Source organism: Anas platyrhynchos, chromosome 15 (assembly GCF_047663525.1).
Source record: "Anas platyrhynchos isolate ZD024472 breed Pekin duck chromosome 15, IASCAAS_PekinDuck_T2T, whole genome shotgun sequence".
Taxonomy (NCBI): Eukaryota; Metazoa; Chordata; class Aves; order Anseriformes; family Anatidae; genus Anas; species Anas platyrhynchos.
The window spans coordinates 3,210,076-3,228,802 of record NC_092601.1 but is presented as its reverse complement, the minus strand read 5'-3'; the positions used below and the strand labels follow the sequence as shown (position 1 = coordinate 3,228,802).

Sequence of the window (18,727 nt, the reverse complement as noted above, 5' to 3'; positions counted from 1 at the left end):
CCACGGGATTCCTATGTAGGAAGCTGATTTTTAAAAAATGAAAATGATGCCACCAAACCCTTGTAGAATTAAAAAGGGATTTTTCATTTGCTATACTGAAAATGAAGTTCTTGTAGCAGAATAGGTTATAAATGGTGCATTTCAGAATGTGGCTAATAAAGTGGTGACTAATAAATGTGATTAATAAAGTTCTTTGCCACCTTATCTGATCTTTTAAATACCTTATGTCATTAATTTCTGAATCAAAACAAGAATATCAGTTTCACAGAGCAGCTGTTGAAAGTCCTTAGGTACAGCTTTCAGTATGCTTTGCTCTGTTGTAGACCTTCTGGGAACATAAGTGAAGGTCTCTGAGAATGTTCTCTTAGATGTGGTTAGTGTTGATGAACACAGCAAAATTAAAACTAGTGAATCTCCACTATTTCCTCTCAAATTTGTAGACACAGTAACTTTTCTTACTACTTCTAGTTATTCTACTGTTTTAAATTCAAAACGTGGGAGTCTGTGAAGGTTGATTTAATTGTCTGTAGAATACAGGTCATGTAAATAAAATCAGTCTCAATACACCAATTTAAAAAGACATTTTTTTAGTCTTCACTTAAATGTCTCTTGCAAGCATTTGCCTGTCAGTCACTGTGTGTTTAAGTGTGCCAGTGGGATAAAAGGTTGGCTGCTTCTACTTTAGTGAAAATAAAGTGCTTCAACTTCTCTGTATCTTTAGCAAACTTTTAAATTATGTTGTTTTCTTCATTTAAAAAGACATACTGCATGACAACAAATTTAAGGGTTGTAAAAGTGAGTATTTTTGTAAGATTGTGCTAAAATATGTACTACTGAGTGCAGTAATGCTTTATTATCCTTTTTTTTTTTTAATTTCTCAAGGCAATTAGAGTTTTCTTTATGCTCCGTTCATTATCACTGCACTTGCGAGACGAGCCAGAAACGCAGTTACCACTGACAAGGGAGGAAGATCTGATAAAGACAGATGATGTTCTTGACCTGAGTAAGTTGTCCCCCAGTTTCCCAAATATTCTATGGCATAGAAAAACTGCTGGCTTTTTTTTTTTTTTTTTTTTTGCACTAAGTTAAAAACCATCAATCGTTAATCTTGGTTATGTAATTGATTACGAAGGATGATTGCATTATGTTTGTCTTCTGCTGGTTTTGGAACACTTTTTGTAGTTTTATTTTTGCTTTGTTTGTTTTGTTTTTAAAGAGACTGTTAATATTTAAACCCTGGGTTACTTATTATAACATAAGGGATTTGGATTAAGTCATCTGACATCCTTGTGCAAATACTAGTTTTCTAAATGAACTGATAATACAAGCATTTGCTTCTGTTCTGCTTTCACCTATTTAAAATGCACAGATGTTCTTAAACCATGCGTGAACTTCAAAAGACTGCAAGTAATTACTTCCAGCAGCTACACTGAGTTGTTTACTGACATGGTTTTTGTTTTCCCCCTGGAGTTCTTTTTATTTACAATTGTTGTGACACTTAAATAGCCATATGGAAACTTTCACTCCCATAATTCCATTCCACACTGAGCTATTCCCCAGGGGAATCACTCTGCAATGCCAAGAATGACCTTGGGATGTTAAGTAATACTGTGAAGTAAAGGCAAAATACCTTCTTCTGCAGTATCGTGGGAAACTACTGTATTCTCCACACTGAAGGAAAAAAAAAAAAAAGTTGGAAGGAATAGAATCATGAAGTATACTGTGTGTCTGCAAATTCAACATACCTGTGTTCACTTAATGTCAAAACAGGCAGCTCTAGATGACCTTAAGTGTTACTGAATGGTGCTGTACTGGAGTAGCTTTGGCGTGAATCCTAAAGCTGTAGTCTTACTGTCTCCAGCACTGGCATTGTTTGAGAAACAGAAACTTGTCCTGTTCTGTGGTAATCCTACTATAGTGCAAGATGTTTGCTTTTGTTCAAAGGCTTAGAATATGTAGGAAAATGTGGTTTAGGCTGGAATTTGCTGGGGGAGAAGTAGTGCTTAATTTAAACACTATTAATCCTATTTTATGTAATCAGGATTTAAGAGTCTGACATATTTGTGTTAGCCAATTGCTTAAGTGCTCAGCTGACTTTTGTTCAGGCAGTTAGCTGATTAAAAACTTGCAGCATCCATAGCTTTAGGGAGCATGTGATTGGGGAAATAGTGTTTGTATCTGCCAGGCTTTAATTTTAGAAGGTGTCTTACAAAAGAAGGGAAAAGTTTGATACTTCAGACTTTTTTTGACTCTGTATGTTTAAGTGTTTGTTAATCCTGCTGTCACTAGAAAAAGAATTGCTCCGGCTACCTCAATAGATGTTACAGAATTATGTGCAGTATCTCAGAAACATTGCAGTGCATCACGTCCATCAAGAACGTTAATCATCTGTGTGAGGGGAAAAAATGCTGAAAAAGTTACTGAAGCAAAAGTTTTGTGAAATCAGAGGTGCTGTGCGGTAGCTTAATGGACAAAAGTAAGATTAAACTATATATATACACATATGTATATGCATACTATATATGTAATATATATTATGTGTATTTATTATATTATTATATGTTATATATATTATAATTACATTAAAAAAAAAGATTTATTGAATTTATATGATGAAAATACAGATGTCTGCAATGCTGAATGTCAGAGGACATTCATTTATTTGTTAAATGCAAGCAGTTACCCGATGACATGGAAATGTACAAGCTTATTGGATAAGCTTTTAATAAGTGAATATAGGTATTAAGCTTCAAAAAGTGAAAGGATATCAAGGTGTCAGTCTAATGTTTGCATTTTTGGTAGATGCATGGTTGGTGGTATGGTAGGCTCATAGTTGAATCATTTCCCATTTGTTAAATTTCTATACAAGTTAAATGATTTAAGAAAAAACAGAGGGGAAATATTTTTAAAGTGCTCTTCCATAGTTGTATTCTTTTTTTTCTTCTCACTGGTATTATTTTGGCTCTGTGAATTAAGCAGTGACCCCAGTGAAAACTAATCCCTTTTGGTTTCTGTTTAAGGTATATCCAGCTTTTTTTTTTTTGTAATAGATTGGAACTGATTTATGTGCTTAACAAGAAAATGGTAGAGCAACATGTAAAGTGTTCATATAATTTGCCACCATTACCACAAACAAAATGTTGTCAGAAGCAGGTTTTTAAAAAAAATTATATCTGTACTTTAAAAAAAGTTAAAATGGTATTCATTTTTGCTCTATTTTAGTTTCAGCTGTTGGCTTAGAAACCTTTACCATTACACAAGCTCTGAAATCTGTTTTCTATCTGAAGGTTTTAGTTCTAGTTTTGAAACCTTTCATTGCTGCTTATTTTGAAATGAAGACAAATTTCTAAAAAACTTTCCTGAGGAAAATGAGCAGCACATGATATTGTATATCATGTTCTCAATTATTAATTATGAGGTTAAAAAAAAAAAGTTGTCCATAATGAAGCTACTGTTGACTCGATAAAGGTTTAGCTCACTCTCAGAGAGTGAAGTGAAATAGTGACTCAGCTTCTACTGAAAAAACTGTTCTTCTTAAATTAGCTGGAAATGTGATTACGAAGTAGGTTTTCTAACAACATGCTGAACAAAAGCTAGATCTGATTGAAATACTATTTTCCAAATGTTACTTGTTCACCTTCCTACCCTCACCCCATAAAAAACAACAACAACAAAAAAACACCTTTTGTCCTTGCTTGCCTGTTAGTCCAGCAAAGTGTGTTATAAAATTCAGTGTACTGCTCTGCAGGTGTTTGTGTGCAGTTCATTGTAGGTATCTCTGTTTCTCTGTTTATGACACCTCATTTCAAAGGCAGTTGCTTTTATGCAGAATACAAATTGTCGTTTTATTGGAACTTGCAACTAGACCATATGTTATTAATCCTTCATTCTGCTATATATAAGTCCTTGCAATTCTAATTACATGTCTGTAATTACATATTAATTGCTACATACTCTGCATACTCTTGTGTATTTAATGGTATCCAAAATTTCCTTTTTTGAGTGTAGGATACAACTAGTTAAGTGTTTATATGGAAAGGATTCAATGACAACTGTTTACTTGTAAACTTAGCTTAATTTTGAATAAAATGCTCTTTAAATTAAAGATGTAATGCCTATTGCAAGAAGTTTAAGAAGTTTTATAAGATTTAAATTCTACCATTAATTTAGAGCATCAGTCCTTGTAGATTTAAACTCCTTTGCTCTGTTAGGGCATTTTATAGCCTTCAGCTCTACTGTAACTCAAAAAGTGAATTAGAATTCACCAACAGACTAAAGCAATAATGGTATTTGAACTGCTTGTTACATGGTGCTTGTATGCACGTACTTGAAGTGGTTATTTGTAAATTTGTTTATACATTCGCTTGTATATGCACGTGCATTTACCTGGAGAAGAAAAATTGGTTCCGTTGCCCTATCTGTGGAACATGAATTCTGGTGTTCTAGAGACCATTTTGAGACCTGAATTGGCATCAAAGCATCAAGGCACAAAAGAACAAAAAAGGTGAAAATAATATGCTTTGCTAGACTTGAAAACTTAAACAAAATGCAGTACAGAGATCAGCAGAGTATATTTGCATACATTAACATTCAGAAACCCTAATAGGAAAATCTTTTCTTTTTCTATATTTTATCTGATAACTCCTTCATTTTAGGAAGTTCTCATCCTTTCCGTCTAAACAACGTAAATGTTGCACTTGTGCAACACAAATGTTGTATAGGTGCCGTATTTTAGGAAGAGACGTAGCAATTGGCAAAACATAGCCCAAAAATTCAAATTGTTTGCCTTAGGTACCTTCAAGGTGGTGATATAATTAGCAATCTAAAAAATTCTCAGTCTGTTATTACAAAGCTTTTCAATTCTTTTCTTAGCATGTAGATATCTCTAGAAATTATTCTCATTCATCAACATTTAGTGTCATGAAGGAGTAGAGGTTAACAAGATCCAGTAATTTCAGCAATGGTATTGATTTTGAAGAATTTTGCAAAACTCACCTTATCAACCTGGATGTTTTGTTTTGCTTGAATGTGATGCTGAGGTTTTTAGGGGAGCTTAATGAGATAGTTTAAAGTTCCCTGTAAGAAGCATTTCAATATTTCGATGCACTTACGTTCAGTGTAGTAGCAAGGTTCTTAGCTCTGTATATGACTGTACGTTTAGGAATGAGTCATATATTCCACAGAAATATTCACTTCATATTGCTGGGCATGCTGCCATTTGCATGACATAGTGTTACTTTTCAGCATATTTTTTTTTACTGTAAACAATTTTTAAAGCATTTAGCTTTTGCATTTACATATTCTGTGGTAACTACCCATCTTAGACTGCATGTGAAGGTTGTAGGTGCCTCACGTTGGTGGCTTCTTTAACCTTATTCAGGAGCTCACCGCTTGTGTGAGGTTCACTGGCAGCTCCAACTGGCAGCCTTGATGCTATGATCTTGGTGTCAGACAGTTGATTCTCTTAGTCACAAATGTTTGAAATGCCATGGCTGAGGGGTAAATGCTGATACGTTTAAAGTTATTTGTGTACTAAAACTGGAAAGTTTAACACACGAGAAAAGTAACATGGTGAAATCTCCTTATTCGCTCTCTCTACCATATATACAGACTTCATATAGGCTATGTATTCGAGTTTGTTTTTTTTTTTTTTAATTAAGTGTACAAAGACTTGGGGAACCTTATCCTAAGACAGCTGAGGTTGAAAGGGACATCAGGGGGTCACCCAGTCCATGGCCCTGCTCAGAGCAGGGTTATAGAATCTTAGAATCATAGAATATCCTGAGTTGGAAGGGACCCTTAAGGATCATCAAGTCCAACTCTTGACACCGCACAGGTCTACCCAAAAGTTCAGACCATGTGACTAAGTGCACAGTCCAATCTCTTCTTAAATTCAGTCAGGCTCGGTGCAGTGACCACTTCCCTGGGGAGCCTGTTCCAGTGTGCAACCACTCTCTCTGTGAAGAACCCCCTCCTGATGTCAAGCCTAAACTTCCCCTGCCTCAGCTTAACACCGTTCCCGCGGGTCCTGTCGCTGGTGTTAATGGAGAAAAGGTCTCCTGCCTCTCGACACCCCCTTACGAGGAAGTTGTAGACTGCGATGAGGTCTCCCCTCAGCCTCCTCTTCTCCAGGCTGAACAGGCCCAGTGCCCTCAGCCGTTCCTCGTACGTCTTCCCCTCCAGGCCTTTCACCATCTTTGTAGCCCTGCTCTGGACACTCTCCAACAGTTTCATGTCCTTTTTATACTGTGGTGCCCAGAACTGCACACAGTACTCGAGGTGAGGCCGCACCAGCGCAGAGCAGAGCGGGACAATCACCTCCCTTGACCTACTAGCGATGCCGTGCTTGATGCACCCCAGGACACGGTTGGCCCTCCTGGCTGCCAGGGCACACTGCTGGCTCATATTCAACTTGCTGTCTACCACGACCCCCAGATCCCTCTCTTCTAGGCTGCTCTCCAGCGTCTCATCGCCCAGTCTGTACGTGCAGCCAGGGTTTCCCCGTCCCAGGTGCAGGACCCGGCACTTGCTCTTATTGAACTTCATGCGGTTGGTGATGGCCCAGCTCTCCAACCTATCCAGATCCCTCTGCAAGGCCTTTCCACCCTCATTCAAGTCCACAACTCCTCCAAGTTTGGTGTCATCAGCAAACTTGCTCAAAATACCTTCTATTCCTACATCCAGATCGTTAGCTAGAGCAGGTTGCTCAGGATCCTCACCATTTGGAATTTGTGTGTCTTCTAGGATGGAGACTTCTCAGCAACTCTGGACAACCTGTTTCAGTGTTTGACTGCCTCCACAATTATTAAAAAACACTTTTTTTTTTTTTTTTTTTCCTTTGGTGGTATTTCTTGTATTTCAATTTGTGCTTAATGCTTCTTGTCCTGGAACTGGATACCACTGGCTTCATCTTGGGAGATTTAGAGTAGGGGTTAGGAGGAAATTGTTCACTCAGAGGGTGGTGAGGCACTGGAACAGGTTGCCCAAAGAGGCTGTGGATCCTCCATCCCTGGAGGTGTTCAAGGCCAGGTTAGATGAGGCCCTGAGCAACCTAATCTAGTGGGTGGCATTCCTGCCTATGGCAGGGGGGTTGGAACTAGGTGATTTTTGAGGTCTCTTCTAACCTGAGCTGTTCTATAATTCTGTGATCTTCTTTATTTCCCACCCCAACATCATAGTTTTTTATTTATAGATACTGACGAGGGGGTTTATGAAGGGCATATAATAATATTTCCATTCAAATATCTTCCAAGAAAGAGCTTATCTTTTGAGTACATATCCAGTTACTTTCAGGTCCATTTAATGAACATTAACAGTGCAGGCATACATTTTGCAGAAGAGATATCATATCTGCTTTTGGTTTCCTGCATCGCTATGGATGCTAGTCTTGTGTATTTTCCAGATGGCCTTGAAACACTGAACTGAGCATGAAGGTTTCAAGATACTCTGGAAACTCAATTTTTTCACTTGCCTATACTAATAAGTTGGTGAGTGCTAACACACATTGTACAAGAAAACTATTTTTCCATATATTTGAAACTTGACACGCATCTGAGAGGAAAATGTATCTTTTATAAGTGATTCCAGAAAAGATTTCCTTTTAAATGTGAACATCCAGTTACTCCTTAACATCCTCATAAAGGCGAGATTTTTCTGGACTTCCTGGCATAACTCATCTGTAGTGTGTATGTGACATCCAGATTTGTGCTTATTGCTAGTGATGTGAAAGAGCTTAACTGAACAGTTTTGCTGGTTTACTAATAGTTAATTTGAGAATGATTTACTTAAGACGATGCTGTGTTCTGTACTGTTTTTTTAGCTTTGGTTTACAATACCTTAAACTGCCTCCTTACTACAAGCAAATGCTAGATTGGTATTTTACAACTTCATACCTGTAGAAATCAAGGTGTTTAAATCATGTAACAGTAATTAATAAATCAAGATGCTTAAATAATTATTAAAAGTACAGCTTAACAGTTTTAAGATAATTCCAGAAAACAGCGCTACAATATGGAGTCCCTCTGCCTGGGAATCACTAGTCTCGTATTCACAGTAAATAAGTTTAGCAACAAGCTTGCTTCTGCTTGATTGCAGTACTCCAAGTATGATCAGCATTTATAGTATGTTCTCTTATTTTCAATTATTTGTAGGTGTTCAGAAATAAATCTTCAGAGGAAAAGCAATGGTAATGGTAAAAAAAAAAAAAAAAAAAAAAAAAAGCTCTTAAAATTGTGTTGACAACCAGAGCAAATTTTATTCTCATAAACATATTTTTTAGATAGCTAGATTTTTGTTCAAGCATACTCAGACCTGGTCAGATTATTGTGTACTTTCCAAAGTTAGTAATGTTTTTCCAAGTTTTATTTCAAAAAAGAGTTTTAAAACTGATTTTTTTAAAAAAAAAAAAAAAAAAAAAAGATCTTTCAGATTTTTCATCTCACATTGTTCTTGGAAAGAAAAAAAAAAAAAACAAAACAACTTTCAAATTACTTCTCTATTGGATTGCATTCTGAAATGTGCTCCCTGGCATTCTCCTCCATTTATCTTCTCAATTCATCTGTATACAGTTCTGTATTTTTCTCCTTTTCCAAAGTTATCTTAACCCTTTTTTTCTTTTTCCTATATTTCCAGTGAATCTTGTGACAGTTTTTTTTTTTTAAATGTGTTTACCATAAGTAATATCCTTGAGACCTATTTCTTTATCTGAAAGTGGTGGTGAGAAGCGCTTTAAAGATGAATTCTTCTTTTAAAGTGGTTAGTATTTCTTGCAGTAACAGATAGCAACTCACTCTTAGCAGTTCTTTTTGTTCTTTCCTGCTGTTCCTGAAGGGAACAGTGCTCACCTCCTCAAGAAGAACAGTGCTCACCTCCTTAGGAAGGTTGGTAGTATCCAATCCTGATGAAGAGGACTAATACGTGAACTGAGATTTTCTTCTGATGGACAAACTAGAGATGGCAGTTATAAGCGATAGAACAGTTTTGAACTTCTCTGGAAGAGATGTTTATTGTAAAGAGAAACAAAAGTAGTCTTAGACTGTTCAAAAACGTGGTTGAAACAGCTTGTCAAAAACACTTGGGCTAGAGAGTATGGTATATATAACTGTTTCAAAGGACTTATGTAAAGTTTGAAATTGCTTTGTAAATTCTTGGGGTGAGTGTGGGGAGTATGTTATAGTTTTGTCAAGGACCATGTATGAAGTTCTGAAGTTCTTTGCAGTGAGTCTAGCCCAGTAAGCAGTAAAGCAGAATTCCTTACCAAAAAGGCTGCATGTTTTTGGAAAAAGTTATGTCAAGTGTGGAGGCAGTACATTAACTATCTGTAGCTTGCCAGATGAGTAAAAGCTCATCTTGGATTGCCAGCTAAATACACAGTGTGCTTAATATTTTCTATAAGTTTCTGATCCCTGCAGAGGATTTCTAGAGTTGTGATGACTATAAATCATGGAATCACTAAACATCAAGCTCTGAGGCAACTCAGATATTTAGACTGATATTTAGACCATCTCCTAAAGATGGTCTTATTTAGAGTCCCCCTAAAAGTAGCTGTTATGTTCTTCAAGACTTCAGATAACAGTCTTTCAAGGCTAATAGTTTGTGTGAGAAAGATCTGAAAATACATCTTTCTTGCTGCAGACAGCTGAAGACTTTGAGCTCTCCTTGCTAGGCAGTATTTCCTACGACTTGTGTTTTTCTTGGAGAGCTGCATTTAGGGCCTAGAATCTTGGCACTAAAGTGTCCAAACAGTTGGAAGCCTCATCTTGCATGAGGCAAAATTAAGCATTGCTGTTAATAATAACATAAGTGATACTGTATTCTCAGATGAGTTCACTGGAAATGTATTTAACCACATTCTCTTCTGTTTTCGTCATAGGATGACTATAGCATATGACCCTGCAGCAGCTGTGAAGTAGAAACAATAACATAAATGGGGTATACTGGCTTGTATAAAGTCAAGCGATTCCCATAACAGTTGCCTAATAAATGAATGATTTTCCTTTCTGTTCTTTGATTAAATTTTATGGTAATGCTTTGTCTTCAGTTGTTTTGTTTTTTAAGATCTGAATTTGCTTGCTATAAATAGTAGCAGTTGGAGGTGAGAGAGGAGAAAAAGAGCTGTGTATATTAAATATCTGAATGAAAGTATCAACTTGATGAAATAAAAACCTAACATAGTTAGATTAGCAAAGGTCTGTTAGGGGAGGTGACAGTGCAATTCGTGGGACTCTCAGAAGACTTTGGGTGTAAAAAATGGGATTTAGTCACTTCTCAAGAACTATGGGTTTGAACTGGTACACATACAATGAGGAGGTTTGGAAAGGAAGGAAGGGAACTCTTTTTTGAGATCTGTAGTTTAAAGGGGCTTTCACTGTAATGGTTAAAAGAGGATATGATTATTCAGTGTAAATGTACAATGTGGGTGGGTAAAGGAAAAGATATAACCTCATTTAACTAATGGAAAAAAGTGCAATTTACCATGAAAGTCCATGTAGTCTTGAAGTTGGAAGGCTTCCAACAGTCAGAGGAGTAACTTTTCAGGCCTCTAGAAATGGAACTTGCCTCAGACCGGAGCCTAAGTTTATTATGAAGTAGATATAATTACCTGCAGAGATGTTGGACGGTATCTGGTCTTTCAACAAGACTCGAGACTTCTGTTAAGTAAAATAAATCAACATGGTGCAATTTTACCCCTGAAGTGAAGTGACCTTTTATACTAAAAGATAATGAAAGAAGTGTGTTGTAATGTACATCTTATGAGTAGCTCTTAGCTTGTGTTGTAAAGATGATTGCACTTGTATATATTATATGGTCCAGACCCAGGACTGTCTGAACGTGGTTCAGGGCAGCCTTCTCTAGGTGGCTCTGCTTGAGCAGCAGTGTTAGACCAGATGAACTCTAGAGGTCCTTCCAACCTCAACCATTCCATGATTTTTGTATTCAAGTTGTTTTCATATAAAACCACCAAAACCCAGAATCATTAAATTATGTAGCTATATAACTTTTTTCCTTCTTTCAGATAACAGTGATCTAATTGCTTGTACAGTCATAACAAAAGATGGAGGTCAAGTTCAAAGATTCCTGGCTGTGGATATTTACCAGATGAGCTTGGTTGAGCCAGATGTTGCCAGACTTGGCTGGGGAGTAGTTAAGTTTGCAGGCCTTTTGCAGGTAAGAGGCTTTAATCTTAGCACTGTATTTTCTTAGCTGAAAATCTCTATTTATGTAGGATAAATAGTAATAACAAAATCAGTTTATATATTTAAGGTTCGTGCCCTGCTTGCCTATTTGTGGGTAGTTAGGGTCTGGCGGCCGGAAGATGTCGCGCTGTACGGAAAGGTGGAGCCCCTCCCTTGATGGACAGTAGCGTGTGGCCTGTGGTGTAAGCAAGCGGAAGTGACGCTATGGGCCTCGGGTATATAAGCCCATGTGACTCGACAATAAACGCCATTTGCCATCCACCACATTGGTGTCTGTGAGCCGATGGACCGAGCGGCCTGGGGTTGGCCGCCGTGCCGTTCCTGAACCAGGTCGCCACTGCCCCCTGAAGGCAACAAGTGGTGCCGAAACCCGGGAAAACTCCTGGATTCGGGTGAACGGCGGCCGGAGCGGCGGGACCAGCCCGGCGGGGAGGAAGCTCCCGGACCAACAAGGAAGATGGAAGCCCTTGTGAAGGTCGTATCAAAGTTGTGGAAGCTGTGGGGTGGCTCGGCTGAGGAAGCCAGGGTGCCGGTGGGGAACCAGAGCCTGGGGAAATCTGGGAGAGACCACGGCCATGTGCGCCCCAGTACGGTGCTGAACTAGAAGACGAAGAATTGGGTGAAGAAGCCTCCGGCGGGAACGGGGATGAAGCGTTAGGTTTTACTAACAAGTGGAAATGCGAAAAAGAGAACGGTTGCGGGGACGACCGGGGAGGAGGTAGAAGCGTAAGAGAGGGGCAGAGAGCCGATCGGAACGGCCATCCGAAAACACGCTCCTGTGGCGCAAACGCCTCGCTGAGAAGGCGGCGGGGCGAGCCACGAGGCAGGGAGCGGCCCCCCCGCAGGGGTGGGGGGCGGGGCCGGACCTCGATGGGAGGGGACCGGAACTCGGAGGTGAGCAGTCAGTCAAGCTCTGACTCCGGATCAGATACCGATTCACATTCGGAGGAGGAAATGGGGACAGATAGCAGAAATATCCCCATCCGAAATAAAGCTGCACCGCGAGGCAGAGAAATTCCTCTCATGGATTGGAGGAAAATTAAGATTGCGTGCACCATCTTGGCTCTATCGGCCATGCTAGCGTTCCCGGTCTGGGTGACAGACGGGGGGCAGAGGGTTCACTCACCAACAAACCGTAAGGATGTACAAGCGATTGTTAAAGCCATTGTGGATAAAGGGCTTCATTCTGCAATGGTCTCCACCCTCAGAGATGGTGTTTTCAGGGGAGGCGACATGCTCCCGTTTGATATCAAACAAACTTGTAGACTGATCTTTGACGGGGGTGAGATGATCATTTTTAAAACGAGAATGGGGGGACAACTGTAAGAGACAACTGGCCCAAGTAACTGGGACGGATCACACACTGTATGGCTCTAGCCTGCAGCGGCTAATGGGTACGGACCCAACAGTGATCACCCCCCAGGCGCAAGTCCAGGGCCTGAGGGCCCACGAAGGTATGGCAACTCGTACGTCCAGAGAAGCTCCAAACAGCCGACGCCCCAACTTCAGAACAAAACTAATGAAAACTGAGTTTCTGTTCACAGGAACGGATCATCGGGCACCCCTGTAATCTGTATACCCCGGCGACATGAGAAGACAATAAGTCAGCAAGCATCCTGTCTAAGCCTGAGAGTTCCACACTGGCAGAATCCAGACACCAGCGAAGCGGCCTCCGTGGGTGGGGGGCTGCAATGCGTTTGTGTGATCTTATCTTTGGACCTTGTATACTAAATATGCTTGTGTTGTTTGTTAAAAGTTGGTTAGAGAAAGTTAACATTATGTTGGTAGAACACCAACAACTACTTTAAGAGTGTATTTACTCAGGGTTACCAGTTACCTCTTAGTTTTCTCCTGGTTATTGTGCCTTTTGTTTTTTATTTAAGTTATGATGTCTATATCTTAAGATTGTTATATTTTAGCTAATTTGGTTGTGCATAGGGAGGGGGGAAATGTGGGTAGTTAGGGTCTGGCGGCCGGAAGATGTCGCGCTGTACGGAAAGGTGGAGCCCCTCCCTTGATGGACAGTAGCGTGTGGCCTGTGGTGTAAGCAAGCGGAAGTGACGCTATGGGCCTCGGGTATATAAGCCCATGTGACTCGACAATAAACGCCATTTGCCATCCACCACATTGGTGTCTGTGAGCCGATGGACCGAGCGGCCTGGGGTTGGCCGCCGTGCCGTTCCTGAACCAGGTCGCCACTGCCCCCTGAAGGCAACACCTATTTCTTCTCTTACTAGTCTTTTTATGTTCCTACCTTTAAACTATTCCTGTTTTTCTGAAGATGTTTTTATAGACAACTGGAGGCACACTTAAAAATGTGGTAACTTCCCCAGTATACGTTGGGGTACGTTCATTTGAACACTGAAATGACATAGAATTAGGGTTGAGTCCCAGATGTTTTCCTTCAGTGTCACAGTAATGAACCTTCCCGGTGTTCTGAACGTCGTACAAGGGTAGAGAAGGTGACAGTTGCAACTTCAGAATTATTTGTGTTTATCTAATTGATTTTATAAACTTTAGAAAGTTTGTCGTTAACATTGGCTAAAGAGACATAAACGTTCATGTCTCCTGAAAGTTCTCTATGCTCAGATAATTGCATTTTAAAATGACTTAATCTTTAGGAGTGCCATTTACTGCAGAACTGAATTCCAGGATTGTACAACTTGCATAGTTGTTTTTTTTTTTACTGTTGTTATTTTTAAAAACCTGGAAACTGTTTTAAAAAGCAAACTTTTTTCATTAGCTATTTGCCCTCTCTTTCTGTTCAGGATATGCAGGTGACAGGAGTGGAAGATGACAGTAGAGCTCTGAACATAATAATTCATAAACCTGCTTCAAGCCCTCATTCTAAGCCCTTTCCTATCCTTCAAGCAACCTTTATTTTTTCTGATCACATTCGCTGCATTATTGCAAAACAACGTCTTGCAAAAGGTCGTATCCAAGCTCGGCGTATGAAAATGCAGAGAATAGCAGGTAAACAGTTACTTTGAAATGATTCTGAGAAATGAAACTTACGTGTCATAGCAAGTCACCCTATGATGTAAAGTTAGAAAAAATATGTTAGAAAACTGAGAAATGTGCACAGAACTGCAAACCAGTGTCTAGTTTCCCAGGAAGGAATCACATATGATGGTGTTAATTATAATGATTAATGCTTGGGTGTTGTGGTGACGAGCATTCTAAAACGTTAAAAAGAGTATCAGCAGCTAGATTTTTGTGTTTAGAGGAAATACATGTGAAGAGATGAAAGAGAGTTACTTCAAGTAATCAGCAAAGAGTCTGATACAAGTGTAATACAAGTCTATTTTGATACCTAAAATTTTAGGTTGAAGTGCCATGCAAAGGCTTTTTTTTTTTTTTTTTGCCAGTTTAAAGCAGTTTGTCCTTTGTCCATTGCTTTCTGCAATGTTCACTTATAACTAAGAAAGGTTTTACCCATATGGTGAAAAATGGAAGGTGGTGGTTTGTTTTTTAAAAAACTCCTTGCATTCCACAAACTATACAAGGAGTTGACTGTTTTCCTTGTTTCTGCCCACTTGTATTCTGGAGCTTAGTGTTACCATGGTGTGAACAACAATGATAGAAAAAGTTGCCACAAATCTTTTCTCCTTTTCCAGTGCAATTGCAACTGCAATTAAGAGGTAAATGCAAGCAAGTTAAACAGTCTGGTGTAGTCTTGAGATTCTGGGCAAGCTATTGATTTTATTTGATCTACTTGGTTTTTTATGTATTTTTGAGTAACAACAACTATCACTTATAATTAAACATAGCTCTCCTGGATCTTCCTGTTCAGCCTTCAACTGAAGTTATGGGTTTTGGACACAGCTCTGCAGCTGCATCCCAACACCTTCCATTTAGATTTTATGATCAGGCGCGACGTGGTAGCAGTGATCCTACAGTGCAACGCTCTGTTTTTGCATCTGTTGATAAAGTTCCAGGTAAGATCAGCGTTAATTACCATGAAATTCCTGATGTGTTTCAAATACATCAAAGAAGCTCGCTTTGAAAGTTCTAACTGGACTCCTTTTGAAGAAAAGAGTTTGCTATAAGCTGTATACCAAAGAATGAAAACAGTTTGTTTACATGTTTAGTGGAAGGGCTTTTCCCTGAAGCTTGGCAAATGCCTTTTAAATGAGTTTGGTTGTAATTTATCTGTCTTTTTATCATATCAATACTTATTTTTTAGAAAAGATTAACAAATGTTTAGAAATGCTCTGACAGCTACCTATTAAGTAGTGATTATCTCATGTCTATTGCAAGATGACTAGCGTAGCCAGGGGTGGTAACTCAGACTCCTTGTCCTAGTTCTTCCTTAGAGATGTGAATGCAAGCACATTTGTAACTCATGATCATGGCCTTATCATATGCCTTAAATTTGTTTTTCTCAGAATTCATATTATTATTAAAAGTCTGCTGGTCCAGTGTTAAAAAGCTTGTTTTTAAGCTTGACTATTTTTTTTCTGAAATAGCAATTTAGTCATAGTTGACTACTTGTGTTCTGAGTGCAAGGACTGAGAACAGATCTGTTGTACAGTCAAACGGTTCAGTATGGTTCAACCTTTGAATTTTACCTTAAATAAGAGTGGGAAGTCTTTGTCTTAGCAGAAAGCTTCCTGAGTCTTTACATCAAGATTCTGTAAGAATAGTTGATAAATGCAATAAAGTTCTCTGCACCCGTGATATTAGGTGTTTACCAAAATGTAGAGATGACATCTGTATTTGGAAAGAAAAAAAAATAGGTCTGTAGAAGGTGCTTCCATCCACAAAGCTTTACATCCACAGGCGTGTAACTGTTCAGATCTGTTGAGATGTGTATAGATATTGCAGGGTGTGTGTAGACGGAGGAAGGTACATATTCAATTTATGACTTGAATACAATCCATTAATACATACAAATTGTTTATTGTATTTGAATTCAGTGGTTCTTCCTGTTACGTTCAGTTGTTTGAAACCTCAAATTTTCAGGCTTTAAAGGTCACAAGTTTACAATAGCTGATAAAGCATTTAGTGAACATGAACAAGACAAATAACTTCCAGATTTCCAAGATACTCAATTTTATTCAGTCATCGAGAAGTTTGGAAAATACTAAAATTGCTTTTTTTTTTTTTCAGACTGCCCTTACAACAGATTTTGTAATTTGTATTTTCAAGAGCTGAATTAAACATACAACTTCAGAATGAGACTTTTGGGAAAAAATTAGCCTTAGGAGGACAAGTAGTAGCTGGGTGTGTATTCCAGGTGTGTTGTGAGCAACATATCCATGGCAGCTTCTCCAAATACACTGGAAGTGCCTTAATGCTTTGTCATCATTTACAAACTGAATTAGTTTGAATCATCATGTTTCTAATACTCAGTATTTATGCAACATATCTGTCAGTTGTGCATAGGTCCATCTTAAAGTTATTAGCAGTTTCTCACCAGTCTGTAAAGACAGCTGGGATACTGCGCATTGCTTCATCTACTTCAGAGCTAACAAGACAGAAAAGGGCCACAACTACTCTTAAAACATTAGCTTGGAATTGGGATTAAAGGGATGATTCTAAGTCAGTCCTGTTTGTTTTTTTTCTGTTTTAATTCCCTATTTTCTATTTCAAAAATTGATCTCTGCAAAGCTATTAATTCAGATGGTGAAGTTTTCTCCTTTGGGATTGAGACATTTTGAAGTTGTATCTCTTTGAAACTGCTTAATTTTGCTCTATTAGTACAAATTGACGTAATCTTGTTACTACTAGCTGCCAGCCATTTGACAAAACTCAGCATTTCTCTTTTAATGTGATTCACAGATTAAAAAATTCAAATCCTCTACTTAGAAAATAGATATAAGGCACTAGAACATCTGACTCGGAGATCAGCTTGCCTGAGTGCTGAGCATGGAGAAGAGAAATCAAAAGCTTTCAGATTGCTGGTCGTATATCTCAAAAGTCGAGTTCATCATGTATGATGGGAATGTATTTCCTTGTTTGACTTCAGACTTTCATGGAAAAGGTGTGGTTGGAAAGATGCCAGCATTACAGAATAAACCTTCTATAAGAGGAGTGTACAAGTAGTCATAACAAGTGACATCATCTGCTGATTTGGGGGGGGAGGGGAGAGAGTGGGGAGACAACAGGCCAGTTGATTCAAACAGTTGTATACTTAGTTTGATCTCCAGGAACTGAAGATTTTCAAAGTATGCACATACAAATCCAGAGAAAAAAGTATTTTGAATCTTTAATTTGGTAACAACTATGACAAATCACTCAAACAACATGAAGTTTTTCAAATCCCACATTTTTGGAAGGCATTTTGTAGCAGCCAGTAGTAACATACAGATGTGCTAATATATTGTTTTACATCCGATTACAAAATGCATATCAAATACCCCTACCATCTCAGTTTTGCTGATGAATGAATGAGGATTCCCAGTTCCACATGATTTTGCTTTGAATTCGTTCATATTTATCCCTTAATCAGGCCCGGAATTATTTTTACTTTAAGAGAAAAGTTTTATAATTCAGTTAAGGTACAAGCTTCCTGTTTTCGTTTCTTAATGCTACAACTTTCAGTGATGTTTGACTTTTGCAAAGCTCGTATAGTATATGAGAAACGCAACAGGAGTAGAAAGTTGATTTGATTATACTTTGTAAGAAAAAGGTTAAGCTTTCCCTGGTGATGGTGTGTTTTTTTTTTTTTGTGGATTTAAAGGAGAGTTTCTGGCAATAATTTTAGAAAACTAATCATCTCTTTTGAGTAGGACAGTGTTACCTGTCAATGCTTTGCAGCTAGAGTGATCTAAGAAATTGTCAACATTTTTTTCATTCCTCCTGCAAATGGCACGTGGTTTGAAGAATTTTAGTGTAACTAACTGAATTCTCTAAACTTCCCTTCTCCATGATTTTTAAAGTTCTAAGACCACTTATTTCAGTGCTCTCTGGTACATTTTCTGTGTCATATGGCACATAGTGCTGTACATACACATATACATGGTCTGTTCTGAAAGTAGTAGGACTCATTTAAAAAAAAAAAAAATTATTCATGAGAATAGAACAAACGATTAGAATTTTTCAAAGTAGCACCCTTCTGCACCTACACACTGCTGCCAACGAGTTTTCCAGTTTTCGTATGCCTCCAGGAACACCTGGACCAGATTGCTGTTTAGCTCCCTCATCACAGCCTCTTGAAGTGCCTTTACTGATGCGTGATGCTTACCGTTGAGGGTCGATTTTATTCTCGAGAATAGAAAAAGTCTGGTGGGGCCAAGTCGGGGCTGTAGGGGGGCTGAGGCAGCGTTACCACCTTGTGCTGGACAAGATACTCCACTACGCAGAACGCTGTGTGGCTCGGCACGTTGTCATGGTGCAGCTGCCAATTGTTGACAATGGCTGGGTGGACACGAGCAATGCATTTTTGCAGTCTTGTGAGGACTTCCACGTAAAAAACTGCACTAACTGTTAGTCCAGGTGGTACAAACTCTTTGTGGATGACTCCATGTTGATCAAAAAAGCAAATGAGCATGGACTTTTGCTTGGATTTGCTCATTTGTGCTTTCTTG

General features: G+C 38.7%; 1 protein-coding gene across 9 annotated transcripts in view; it reads left to right on the top strand.

Moving 5' to 3' along the window:
* CLEC16A (C-type lectin domain containing 16A) overlaps positions 1–18,727 on the top strand; it is an 87,403-nt gene that overhangs the window by 40,272 nt on the left and 28,404 nt on the right. For 7 of the 9 annotated variants that reach the window (XR_011803638.1, XM_072023930.1, XM_072023931.1 and 4 more), the window contains 4 exons: positions 883–1,003; positions 11,015–11,166; positions 13,964–14,168; positions 14,966–15,133. Coding sequence is in view for 8 of the 9 variants with exons in the window: in XM_072023930.1 (XP_071880031.1) it covers positions 883–1,003; positions 11,015–11,166; positions 13,964–14,168; positions 14,966–15,133 (646 nt within the window). In the remaining variant the exon portion in view is untranslated. Of the gene's footprint in view, positions 1–882; positions 1,004–11,014; positions 11,167–13,963; positions 14,169–14,965; positions 15,134–16,307; positions 16,712–18,727 lie in introns of those variants that run through there. The other 2 variants (XM_072023934.1, XM_072023935.1) reach the window with 2 other exon arrangements.